At 33.7% G+C, this 14,561-nt stretch overlaps 1 protein-coding gene across 17 annotated transcripts in view; it reads left to right on the plus strand.

Moving 5' to 3' along the window:
* RAPGEF6 (Rap guanine nucleotide exchange factor 6) overlaps nt 1–14,561 on the plus strand; it is a 232,112-nt gene that overhangs the window by 53,754 nt on the left and 163,797 nt on the right. For all 17 annotated transcript variants that reach the window (XM_057735731.1, XM_057735740.1, XM_057735751.1 and 14 more), the window contains one exon: nt 4,539–4,608. In XM_057735731.1, the coding sequence (XP_057591714.1) occupies nt 4,539–4,608 (70 nt within the window). The remainder of the gene's footprint in view (nt 1–4,538; nt 4,609–14,561) is intronic.

Here is a 14,561-nt window from a genome sequence, read left to right on the forward strand (position 1 = left end):
CTGCCTTTGCTCCTTTGTCAAAGATCAGTTGACTGTATTTATTGAGGTCTATTTCTAGGCTCTCTATTCTGTTCCATTGATATATCAATTCTTTTATCCTTACCATACTGTCTTGATTACTACACCTTTTGGTAATCCTTGAAGTCCAGTAACATCAGCCCTTTGATTTTGTTCTTCTCTTTCAATGCTGTGTTGACTGTTTATCCACAAAATAACTTTCTGGAATTTTGATTGGGGTTGTGTTAGGTCTATAAATCAAGTGGGAAGTACTGGTATCTTCACACGTTGAGTCTTCCTGTCCATGAACATGGACTGTCTCTCCATTTATTTAGTTTTTCTCTGATTTTTTTTTATCAGAGTTTTGTAATTTTCCTCATGTGGGTTTTGTTAGATTTTTACCATAGTACAGTTGACCCTTGGAGAGCACTGGTTTGAACTACACAGGTCCACTTACATGCAGATTTGTTTTCACTAAATTCTATAGTACTACAGGATTTGAGGTTGGTTGCATTAGCAGATGTGGAACTGCCGATATGGAGGGCTGACTATAAAGTTATACTCAGATTTTTGACTGAGAAAGATTTGGCACCCCTAACCCCCGTGTTGTTCACGGGTCAACTGTATTTCATTTTGGGAGAATACTAAGGCAGATGGCCTTGGGTTTATTTCAAATTCCATATATTCTTGTTGGTGTATAGGAAAGAGGTTAACTTCTGTGTATTAACCTTGTATCCTGCAACCTTGCTATAATCACTTATTAGTTTCAGGAGTTTTCTTGGTCAGGTTTTTCAGGTTTTCTATGTAGATGATCATGTCATCTGAGAACAAAATCACAGAACAAAAGGACAATTTTATGTCTTCCTTCTCATCTGTATACCTCTTATTTCCTTTTCTCATTTTATTATATTAGGTATGACTTCCAATACCACCTTGAAAGCAGTGGTTGAGAGGGAACATCATTGATTAGTTCTTGGTTTTGGTAAAGCATTGAGTTTCTCACTGTTAAGTGTGACACGAGCTGTTGGTGCTTTGTAGATACTTGTTATCAAGTTGAGGAAGTTTCCCTCTATTCCTAGTTTATTGGGAGTTTTATCATGATGGGTGTTCCATACAGAATGGAAAGGAAGAAATAAAACTGCCTTTACCAGTTTCTGTATGTAGAAAACTTTAAGGACCTACAAACTTAACTACTAGAACTTAGAGTATGTCAGGGTCACAGGATATAAGATCAGTGTATAAAAACCAATTTTGTTTCTTTATACTAGCAAAGAATAAAATAAAAATGAAATTAAGAAAACAATGCCATTCAGAATAATATTAAAAAGAAAAGTTATTAAGAAGTAAGTTAATTAATTAAAATTTAATTAATTTTATAAAGTGTAAAACTTATACAGTAAGTTCCCTACATACGAACAAGTTCCATTCCAAGAGCGTGTTCATAAATCCAATTTGTAAGTCCACCAAAGCCTAGGTACCCAATTAACAGTCTGCTATATAGTATTGTCCTGTAATAGGTTTATAATACTTTTCACACAAATAATACATACAAAACAAACACAAAAAATAAAGAAAACATTTTTAATCTTATAGTACAGTACCTTAAAAAGTACAGTACAGTACCAGCTACATCACTGCTGCTTTTGCACTTGTTTCTGGACATTTTGGGCTTGAAATAAAGATAATGTACTACTGTACTCTATAACACTATACAGTAAAGTACACAAAAGTATAACCATGAGGGTGCACACACATGACAGTGTACGCCAGGCACATGAACTAACTTACATGATTGGACATTTGAACGCACATTCCCATCTTTGAAAGTTCACAGCTTGAAGGTTTGTATGTTGAGGGCTTACTGTACACTGAAAAATGTAAAATATTACTAAGTGAAATTAAAGAAGATATAAATATATGTAGAAACAATCCATGTTCATACACTGGGAGATGCAGTATTGTTAAGTGCAAGACTCCCCAAATTAATTTGTAAATACAGAATATTCCTGGACTTCCAGGTCCTGCTAGTCCATGTAAAATCTTGGTAATTGCCACACTGTCCTAATAACAAGTAAAAAGTTGCACAAACTGAAAAATCAGTAACTTAGATCTGTAAGAGAAGTGAGGTAATAAGGGCAAACTGCAGTCCCCAAATTAGAGAGAATGACAGACAAATACAGAAAATCAAAACTCAGTGCTGACATCTCTGGGTCTGTTTTTATTGATTGGTTTTTCTTTGGCTATAGATCATATATTTCTGTTTGCATGCCTGTTTTGTTGTTGTTTTTTGTTTTACTGGATGTCAGACTTTGCAGCTTTTATGTTGCTGGGTTCCAGCTTTTGTTGTATTTCTTTATTGTAGTATTAGGCTTTCTTCTGACATGTAGTTTAACTAATTGGAATCCATTTTGAATCTTTAATATTTGTTTGAGTGAGTCCAGCACTTCTTTAGTGTAGGACTAATTTATCATATTACGAAGGAAATAGATTTCTGAAGATTTTACCCAATGTTCTGTGTATTATGTGGTCTTTCCACTTTGAGTTGTATTTGTATTTTTCTCACATTTTCATATTTTTCACCCAAAGATTCAAAGGAACCTTTCTGAAGATCACCATAGCACATATGTGCACTCTTGCATGCACTCTCATGCACATTCTTGTTCTGTCTCTTTTCCTTTCTCTCTCTGCTGCTCTTTCCTTTCCTGTACCCTGCCTTATAAATGTTAAAGATCTTTCCTCCATCACCCACACCCCCAAACTGTCTCTGTCTCTTCAATTCCATGAAATTGACAGGCTCTGTTAGGTTTCTCCCTTCTTTCATTGTGGCCTAGAGATTGCCTGTACTTAGTAAAATTGGAAATATTGTAGGGGGTCATCTTAGTTTTTTAATTCCCTCTCTCAAGAATCACAGCCCTGTTCTGCCTGCTTTCCAGAGTCTTGAAACTGTTGTTTAATGTGTTTTGTCTAGTTTTCCATTTTTTCATGTGGGAGAGTAAATCTATTCCCTGTATTCCATCTTGAATGAGAGCAGACTTTTGCAGATTTGCTTTTCATTGTTTTATGTATTAGATGAGGTAGGAGTCTTTTGGGGAAGATACATTAAAAAAAAAAATACAGGCTACTGCTTAAGAAAAAACAGCAGTGATTTTTTTTTTTATGTTCAAAAGTAAGTTCATTTGGATTTCAATTAAGATTTTGCTATAAACTAATATTTATACTTTGTGGGGAGTTGACATTTTTATAATATTGGGCTTGTTTGTAAGTGTATGTTATATCACTTCTTTTATTAAGCCCTATTTTCAATCCATCAATAAAATTGTATAGTTTTTTGTAATGGCTTCCATGTTTCTATATTAAGTTTATTTTTTGGTATTTTATAGTTTTGCTTGCATTAGTTTTAAAATGATTTTCATAAAATATTTTATATATTTTATAATTAGCCATGGTACTTAATTTCCATTTTGTACTATTTCACATTGCTTTTATAATTTCTTTTACGTGTACTCTGCATATTAAGTATGTTAACCTTTTGTGTCCCTAATATTTTTACTATATCCAACCTTTTAAAAAATTCAGTTTATCTTTGAAAATGAAAACATCAATTTTTTCCTTTATGAAGACTTTTTTTTTAAATTATTTATTTATTTATTGGCTGCATTGGGTCTTAGTTGCAGTGTATGTGGGCTCTTTGTTATGGTACTTGAACTTTTCTCTGGTTATGGCCCATAGGCTCCAGAGTGGGCAGGCTCAGTATTTGAGGTGCACGGGCTTAGTTGCCCCACTGCATGTGGGATCTTAGTTCCCTGACCAGGGATCGAACCGGCGTCCCTTGTATTACAAGACTGATTCTTAACCACTCGACCACCAGGGAAGTGCCTATGAAGGCTTTCTTTTTTGATTTCCTTAGAAACCTTTCTCCCAGACAAATAACATAAAAATATTTTCTTTTAGTACTACTGCAGTTTTAATTTTTTCAAAGAGCTTGCCAGTGGCTCCAACACTATTTTTTTAAAAATAAGTCACTTCTATATCTTACTACATTTTTAATATATTCAAGTGTAAATTTTTTTTTTCATTTTATTTATTTATTATTTTTTTTGTGGTACACCAAGTTCAATCATCTGTACAAGTGTAAACATTTGAAAAGCTCTTATTATGTCTGTTATCTAATATGACTCAAAAATTTACTTTTTAAAAATATTCCATAATTGTGACTTCACTGTTTAGTAGGTGTGGTTTTACTTTAATCCAACACATGTTAATAGATGTTCAAAATTTGGGATTAGGCAGATATCTTTTACAATCAGTTTTAGAGACTAAAGGCAGAATTTTTAAAATATTATCACACAACTGTGTATTGAGACCACTTATAACTGGGCAAGTAAAAGAGTTTTTGTTTTTTAAGAAAGTCTTATTAGTATACACAATAGGATTAGAATTTATTGGTTAACATCTAGATTTTTTTGGTTGTTCACTTTTTTCTATATGGATGCATTTTATTTATAACCTTTGCTAAAGAAATTATTTTTCTGTTTTTATAGTTTTGGTAAGCAGCTTGGAGGAAAAAGAGGATGTGATTGTCTTGTATTAGAGCCTTCAGAAATGATTGTGGTAAGAACTTTAAAGAATGCTGAATTGTTTTTTGATGTGCTTCATTTTCAACTTTAAATGTAGTATGCTTTTAAACACTCAAGGAGATTCCATTACTGTGACTTTTTAAATATTTTACTAAGTAGCATCAAAGCATATACCAAGTTTGATACATTTTCATCTACTTGAAATTTTTTTCTGATCCTTGAGAGAATTTGAAACACAATCCAATTATATTATGAAATCTTGCAAATTTGGTAATTTCTTTTACTACTTCTACCAGAAAATTTAAGTAAGAGCTCTGAAAGGAGACCCTGATTTTTCTATTCAATTTAGTTAGTAATCTTTGAGCATCCATGTTCTGTGCCTGGGACTTGAGGGAAAGAGATAGGAAAAAAGAGAATTATATACAAGTAAAAAATGGTTTAGATCTTAATATTTTTACTTTAAGAGTATATTTAAGGAATGATTCTTTACTTTTTCCTAAGAAAGCTAGGTAGTTGATGTAACTTTAGAAAATAAGACTTTTTCTTTCCTTACCATTTGAAGAATCCAGAACACAGCTTCCTTTTACCTTGTTCTGAGATGACCTTACTAGAAAATAGCTAATACTGAATGGACTTGTTGTCCTACTAGCATCTCAGTTAGATGATCATGTCATCTGATTTGATTTAAACTATTGAGAAATGAGGTTGAATTGTTAATGAAGCCTTTTAATAACAGGGCTCAAAACTAAACCACTTTTCCATTTCATGGTATTACGGTCAGATTGACATCTTCAGGAGGATTCTGTTTTCTCTTCCCCAGACTGGATCATCTACGTTATCGTGAGCTTAGTGTCCTAGATTTCATATAAACAACTGGATTTTAAACTCCTAAAAAGCAAAGATTATTTCTTACTCTTTTTGTATCTTCCATAGTATTGCAGAGTGCCACCTGCCTAGTAAATATTCAGTCACTGTTACTTGCTTTCCAGTTTGTTCAGTGCTTATTAGACTATGTATTGTTTTATGTTTGTTTTTGTTAAGTGTTGGTATACATGGCATATCTTTTAAGGCCTCAGAACTCTTTCTTTTAAGTAAATGCATTGAGGGACATGGCAAGAAAACTGCTTCAGGCAGTACTGTTTTCTCATTTATTTGTCAGTTGATGTATTTTATATTATACTTTATGGGAAAAGAATAGTGCTTTTGCCATAGTGTTCTCATATACAGTTGATCCTTAAACAACATGGATTTGAACCGCTCAGTAAACTTATATGCAGACATTTTTCAGTAGTAAATACTACAGTACTAAACAGTACTGTACAGTCTGTGGTTGGTTGAATCTATGAATGCAGAGGGCAGACTATAAATTTCACATGCATTAACCTCCACCTGGTACCTTGTTTTTTTGTCTTGTTTTATTGTGGTAAAATACACTTAACATGAAATCTGCCATCTTAAGTCATTTTTAAATGTACATTTCAGTGTTTTAAGTTAATTATTAAGTTTATTAACTATTAAATTAATTTTCCTTTTAAATTAAAGGGAAGAGTTGTACTTCTCTTGCCCCAAACCTGGAGTTAGCCTTTTCTGTAAGGAGACCTGCTTGCTTTTTGTGGAAAGTAGTTTTAGAAACCAAAATCTGACAGCCAGTTGTTGTCATTGCACCAGGTGCCTCATTGCTTGTAGGGCCTTTCAGTGAACAGAGCTAGAAAATATATGTCTGAGTGTATGTATACACATACATACACACTTATAAATACACCTCTGCATTTATTTCTCTCTGTATATCTATGTTTAAAACCTAGAGTTTACTCTGGTTTTCTCTGTTTGCATATTTGTACCTCCTTTCACTTACAATGAGAAACTTGGTTTCCATTATCATCAAAATATTTACTTATACATAAGACGGTTTTAAAATTGCTTGCTCATAATAATGTAGAAAGCACTACTAGCAAGAGTATTAACATACACATATACACATATTTTAACTGTACAATTTATTGATATTACAAATATACCACTTATAACCTACCTCTATCAAAATATAAAACATTTTCATCACCTACCTTATAAACTAAGGAAATATTCAGAGAATTATAGGGACCTGGCGAAAGGACAGAGAACCAGATTGAAGGGAGTCCCATTGGCCAAATCTGGGACAGTTTGAGAATCCAAATAAAAATGTCTAGTAATTGATGATACCCTACTGTATAATAAAGAATTTGTAAGTTCTGATAATATGAATGAATGAAAATGAAGAGTTCTTCCTGATAGTCAGATGCCAGATAGTAAGTCTAGAAGGAATGATTAAGTTAGAAAATCATTAATGAATGCTAAAACTTGTGACTAATGTTTGTTGAGAAACAGAATACTTACATAGTCTCATTGTATCTCCCCACAAATCATTTATGAATGGAAAAATTACCAAACTTCTCATGGGGAAACATGAAGGAAACCACTGTAACAAAAATTATTGCTACCACCATCAATATAGGCATAAAGTGATATCGTACTACTCCTGATATGATGCACAGAGGAGGACAGAACATCACCTCTGAGATATATTCCTGGCAGAAATACACGCCTGAAACTGATCAGTAGTAAATATCAGACAAACCGAATGGAAGACATTCTACAAATTGATGGCCTATGTTCTTTAAATATCCCAGTGTCAAGAAACATCACAGAAAGACTGAGGAGCTGTTTCATATTAAAGGAGGATAAAAAAGAGTTATAACTAAATACACTGCTTTTTATCTTGCATTAATTCTTGGAGGCAGGAGAGGGGCATAGCTATAAATGCTGATGTTGGCACAGTTGATGAAATTTGAACATGGACTGTGGATTAGATAATATTGAATTTCCTGATTTTGATTATTGCACTGGGGTTATGTAAGACAAGTATTTGTTCTTAAGAAATACATGTTGACATATTTTAGGGTCAAGAATCACTCTCCAGTTTATACCCAAATGTTTCACAAAAAAAAAGTATGTGTATTTGTAAACTTTTAAAAATCACCTAGAAAATCACATCAAGTGTATATATTTATGATTGGTAATTTTTTTATTCAAAAACTGTATTTTATTGATGATCACCGTAGTTAAAAATGCTTTGTGAGTTACAGGAGAAATAATCTACGAGGGCGAGTCAAAAATTATCCGCACTCTGGTTATATTAAAACTTCTATTGGCCACACTGTCTTAGCACTTTCCGTTCAAGGCTACTAGTCACTGGTGTGCAGGTGTGAACGTGTTACACCAGTTCATTTGTAACTGTGGTGTGAGCAGAAATGGATGCCCCACTTGTGATTTGCACAAAAGAAGAGCAGCGTGCAGTGATTGTTTTTTTTGTCGTCTGAGGGTGTACTGGTGCCTCTATTTATCGAAGACTTTGTGTACAATATGGAGAAAGTGTTTTGTCGTGAAGAAGTGTGTATGAGTGGGTAGAATTCAAGAAAGGTTGCACAAGTGTTAACCATCAAGAAGGAGCCGGATGCCCGTCCACGTCCACAGCTGATGATAGCATTGAGCATACATGTGAGATGATTCTGTTGAATAGACGAGTGACAGTGGATTATGTGGCAAATCATTTGCAAATCAGCTATGGCTCAAGGGTTCAACAATCAACAGTGCTCATTACAGTGAGATGTTTATTGAAGAGCTAAAGCCTAAACTTCGGATTAAACGCAGAGGACTGCTATCCAAGGGTGTTGTGATCATATGTGACAATGCATGTCCTCACACTTCTGCCCACACTGTCGACACTCTGCAAAAACTTCATTTTGAGGTGTTAAAGCATCCTCCATATAGTCCTGCTCTTGTTCCATTGGACTCTCATGTGTTTGGTCTCCTGCAGGCAGCCCTACGAGATCAAAGATTCGCTTCTGATAAAGAAGTGAAGACAGCAGCGCATTCGTGGCTTGCAGCTCAGCCTAAAACATTTTTTAATGAGGGAATACGAAAGTTTGTTGACGAATGGACAAAGTGTATTGAAAAGCAAGGAGATTATGTCGAAAAATTATGTATTTGTCTTTTCTAAAAGTTAATTAAAATAAATTCTATAGCCAGCGTGCGGATAATTTTTGACTCATTCTCATAAAATCATTTTAAGATTTTTGTTTCTGAAGTTTCTGAGGATTTTGTTTTCATTCCACCATGTTGATGAATCTTGATTTCTTTTTTTCCGGTTTTCACTATTATTACACCCTCTGAAATACAAAATTGTACTGAACATTTTGTAACAGTATAGATCTTTGATACCTCAGTGTATTTTTTAGGTGAAATAACTTAGAATTCATAAAAATGCTTGGTCTGAGTATACATATGTTTATAAGTAACGTGTTTACTATTTTGATAAGTTCTGTCAAATGGTTTTATTATGTATGTATTTCTATAAATTGGAGTAGCCCATGGTGACTGGGAATGCCTATTTCTAAACAGCTTCCTCACTACCTGATAGGTTGGTCATCTTAGTCTGACACATTATAATGAAATCTTGCTTCAGCTTATCTGTGTATATTCTCATGTGCTTTTTGGAGGGTTTATTTTTCTTATTATTGTCCATGTCTCTTGCCCATTTTTCTTCTTGGGTTATTCCTTGTTCATGAGAACTTTTTAGGCTATGTAAATAAGATGACCTTTTGTTATAAGAAGCTGTTTATCATTTTTTAACTTTAGTCTTAAGTGAATTTTGTGTCAGTTATAATTTTTTTTTTAATTTTTTTTTTTTTTTAATCTATTGAGTTTTTTTCCTCTCACAGCTTTTTGGTTTTAAGTCATACTTATCAAAAAGACCTTCCCAGGACAAGATTATTGAACTTTCAAAATCTGTAATTGCTTTATAGAATTTTATTAGTTCATTGTTTTAATTAAACTTTTAAATATTCTTCTGGGTAGCTGAAGACAGTGGTAACCACTTAACTTCCTGTCTCCCAGTATTTCCTCCAAAAACATTGTAGAACTGCAAGAAGCACATAAGAAATCTATACACAAACCATGCTCACAGCATAACTTGAAGTTTAGAGGATGCTCAAACTTGAAAATAATTGTAAAAGAGAGAAATCACCATTTCCCAGCATGTGATCTCTCACACTTCATCTCTACTCCACAACCCTTGGCAAGGCTTTGTGATGAGCAAAGGCCAGTCAAGCAGATTTGTACAAAACAAAGAAAATGGAAGCTAGCAAATGGACCTAAGGTTAACCTACACTGTCAGAAACACTAATTCCATGCGAAGTTTAAAATTAAATGTGTGTGTGTGTGCATGTGCATATGATAGAACAGAGACTATATGAAGTTATTTAAAATTATAAATAATTTGTAGTCACCAGAAATGCATGGCTTCAGGGTTAAAATGTAAAAAGGAAACAAGCTCCCTTTGGCATTTAAATGCTGAAGAAGCACATGGGTAAGTTTTAGGTTCCTGCAAGCCTAAGTGAACACAAAGTCAAGGTCTTACAACCTTTCCTTCCACTAACAAAACAAAAAGTACCCTAAAACATCTGGACTTGAAAGTATTTGAGGAAAGAGTTTGCTCTTAAACTAGGAATTTTGTAAGACATCCTGATACCACAAAAAGGCAGAAAGGGAAACCTGATAAATCCATATGTAGGTATTATAAAAAGAAAAGAAAATGAGAATTATCACATCACCTGAGAAAAAAGTTCCTCCCCACCCCAGAAAAACAATCATGCAGATGAAAAGTGTGGCCACACTGCAGACAGAGTTAAATATATTCAATCAACCAATTGAGGAATTGGAAAACAATAACAAAAAGTATGTAGAATCAGAAGTTTAAAAACCAGGAAAAGAAAATTGACACCCTGCCCCCTCCCCCCTCCCCAGGCCCCTGCCAAAGGAGCAAAAAGAGTGTGAACTTTGTAAAGGAATGGAAAGCAAAGAAAAAAATATTTTAGAAATAAATAAATTACAAAGTCCCCCAGGGAGAATAGAGTCAAATGAAAATTTAATAAGGTACATTGAAGAAGGGTAGGAAAAAGACTAAGTGAATGAAAATGACACAAAGAATGACCTAAAAGTGTCAGAATTACTGTGTTATATACTTGAAAGTAGCTAAGAAAACAGATCTTAACCCATCTCACTGCAAAAATGGTAATTATGTGACGTGATAGAGGTGTTAGCCAAAGCTGTAGTGGTAATCATCTTGTAACATGTAAATGTATCACCACCCGTTGTACACCTTAAACTTACACACTGTTCTATGTCAGTCTTAAAGCTGGAAAAACGTGTCAGAGAAAATATTGGAAATAAAGACAGGCAATGGAGGGAAAATATTCATAATTTTAGAGTCCCAAGAAAGAAAAGGCAGTGGAAAATAACTAATATTTAAAGCTGTATTCAAAGAGAATTCTCCAGAAATTGAAAAAGGTTCACATCTATACATTGAATGGGTCCACTGGATACTGGGAGAATTAGCCCAGAATGATCATCTCTAAGACATTTCCTAGAAAAACTATTAGATTTCAAAGATAAAAAATCCTTATGCTTCCAAGCAAAAACATTGCATAACTTCTAAAGGCAAAAGAACTGCACTGGTTCAGATATTTTACATTTCACTCAGGCAACCAAAGCAAGGCAATGGTGAGCAGCATTAAAAAAAAAAACAAAACTCAAAGTATGAACCAAAGTTTTTATATTCAGCCACATCCTTTTAGATATCAAAGTTGAGGAAAAACAGCTATCAATATATAAGTTTTTAGGGAATTATGTACCATTGAGTTGTCTTTAAGGAATCTACTGGAGGATGTTTTATCCGGTTGAGAGATAACTGAGAATACCTCAGCAAATGAAGTGATGGCAACCATTTAAAATATATGGATGTACTGCTACTAAAACAAAGGTAGAGATGGGAGAGGAAGACTGCTGGACATATGTTATATGCTGTGGCAAAGTAGAGATAATACAACTACAAAGGGAGGAAAAGGGAGAGTGAAATAGGAAAACAGAATAATCTTACTGCTTATTGTCTGTTGCATAAACAAAAGGGAAGAGAGTTAAAATACTATAAAAAATGCCAAATTAGATAATACCCAGTCTAGCATTTGATTTTACTATATTAAAAAGCTAATAGTTTACTAGTTATTTCATGGATGTTGGCAGAAGACATGAGACCAAAACATGTCTTGAGTCAAAGACAAAGAATCTCGTTCCTTTGGTATAGTGAACAGCATAATAATTTGCATATATCTGTAGGTTCCTCTTGTTCCCTAGGTGTTAGTTGGTGATTCTGGATAGCCCAGGTGGATGCCATGCACGTTGTAGGTTTGCATTGCAGCTAAGAAACACTAAGCTTGGTGAATAAGTATAGTGCTTTTATAGTCAGCAGGCTGTTCTTTTTCCAGTGGGAAACATTGCTTCATCCTTCAAAATTGCTTGCTACAAACACAGCTCTGAGAAATGGCCCAGCTAATGAGTGATCAGGATTTTCATTCTTGGCAAACCCAGCAATATGTGTAGAAACACAAGAGGCCCAAGGAAGATTCTTTCCCAACAGATAGTAAAAGAGTAATAATAAAACAGGCAGACAGTAACAGGTATTGGCAAGGGTATATAGAAATTAGTCTTTATACATTGCTGTTAGAAGTAGAAAATGGTGCAACCACTTTGGAGAATAGTTTGATAATTCCTCAAATAGTTAAAAATAGAATATGACCCATCAAATATATACCCAAGAGAATTGAAAACATTTGTTCACATAAAAGCTTGAACACTAATGTTCATTGCATTATTTATAATAGCTAAAAAAAGTAGAAACAAACCAAATATTTATTGCCTTCGTAAGTGGATAGACAAAATGTTATATGTCCACATGATGGAGTAGTATTCTGTGATAAAAAGAAATCAAATATCGATATATGCTACAATATGGATGAACCTTGGAAACATTATTCTAACTAAAGCCAGTCAGCAAAAGCCATATATTGTATGATTCTGTTCATATGAAATATTCAGAATGGGTAAATCCATAGAGACAAAAAGTAGATGCTAATGGGTATGAGGTTCCTTTCTGGCATGTTGAAAATGTCGTGGAATAGATAATGGTAATGATTGCATAACTTTGTGAGTATATAAAAAAACCACTGAATTGTGTACTTTAAAAGGGTAAATTTTATGGTATGTGAATTATATCTCAACTTTTAAAAATTGTACGAGAAAAAGGAATAAAAGGACAAAGGGCATTTAAAAGGTTTAAGTACAGAACTAATCACTAAAAGAAAAATACAGGTCTTCCTAAATATCAAAAAAAAATTTTTATTAAAAAGTAAAGAATATACATTTCTTAGAGGAATAAGTATAGCAAAATACACATAATTGTGAAATGTTATAACATAATTGAGACTGAAAATATTAGTAATACCAGTAAATGTGAATGTGCTTCATTCACCTACTGTAAGGAAAGGATGCTCAATTTGGCTTGCAAAAGGAGACCCAACAACTATGTACTGTTTATAAGAGACATTCCTATGATTCCTTAATCAAAAGATTCAGGAAAGCTAAAAATAAAGCAGTGGACAGTGGTATACTAAACAAGTGAAAATAAAAAGGGGGCAGATACAATAATCTTAATACCAAAGTAGAATTCAAGCCAAAAAGCATTAACTGTGACATAGAAGGGCATATTTTTTGATGCTAAAACCTACAATTAACAGTAAAGATACAACACATGAATTTCTGTGCAGAAGATTACATAGAAACCCTCTGTATAAAGCAAAAACTACAGGAGATTCAGTGAGACACAAATATGCTACAAAATAAGACAATGTAATTCTGTGTTCTTAGTATAAAATAGGTCAAGTAGACAAAAAATGAGAAGACTGAAACAGAATAAACAGTAAGTTGGATCTTATGAATATATGTCATATTCTACAACATTATACTACACCATCTCAGGTGTCTAATGTGCATTTTCAAAAATTGTATGTTCACCAAAAAAAAAAAAAATCAGTAATTTCCATAAAGTAGATATATTAAAAAATGCTTTCTGGTTATATACAATGAAACTTTAAATTACTAATAAAAAATATATAGGCTATATCTTAAAAATTTTAAACCTATCAAACACATTTTTGTCAAAGCATAAGTAAATACATACTGAAATCACAGAGTTTGCAAAAATAACAATAGTGAAAGTATACTACATATCAGAATCTATGGAATACATCTAAAAGTGGTCAGAAACTGAAGAGAATAAAAAAAGAGACAACATGAACAAACTCTCAGGAGATCCAAATATCAGAGAAACATATACACATTTCAGCAGATTAGAAACTATAAAAGGAAAGAGTTAATCCCAGATTCTACAACTAGAAACATCTATAACTGAAAATAAAATCTCAGGTTAAACAGAAGGTAAAACTTAGTTGAATAGACACTTAGGGAATTGAATAATAAGCAGGAAGAAAATAGAGTGGCCCCTTTGAGCAACACTGGTTTGAGCTGGGCAGGTCTGCTTACATGCAGGTTTTTGGTTTTTTTTTTTTAAATACTTATTGATTTGGCTGTGCTGTATCTTAGTTGTGGCATGCAGGATTTTTAGCTGCGGCATGTGTGATCTTAGTTGCACCATGCAGGATCTTTAGCTGCAGCACATGGGATCTTTAGTTGTGATATGCGAACTCTTAGTTGTAGCATGTGGGATATAGTTCCCCAACCAGGGATGGAATGTGGGCCCCCTGCATTGGGAGCAGAGAGTTCCCCACAACTGGACCAGCAGGGAAGTCCCGCACGATACACCATTGGTTGAATATACTGATCTGAAAGTGCGGATACAGGGGGCCAACTGTAAAGTTATACACAAATTTTAAACTGCGTGGATGGTCAAGCACCCCAACCCCCACATGTTGAAGGGTCAACTGTATACAGATCCAAGGAAAAATAAAATGTAATGGAGGATAGGAGACAGGCAATAGAGTGAAAAGGTCATTTTTCCCCCAAATTTTATTTTTTTTCTGGGCTTATTTTTTTTTG

This window comes from Hippopotamus amphibius, chromosome 1 (genome assembly GCF_030028045.1).
Source record: "Hippopotamus amphibius kiboko isolate mHipAmp2 chromosome 1, mHipAmp2.hap2, whole genome shotgun sequence".
NCBI lineage: Eukaryota > Metazoa > Chordata > Mammalia > Artiodactyla > Hippopotamidae > Hippopotamus > Hippopotamus amphibius.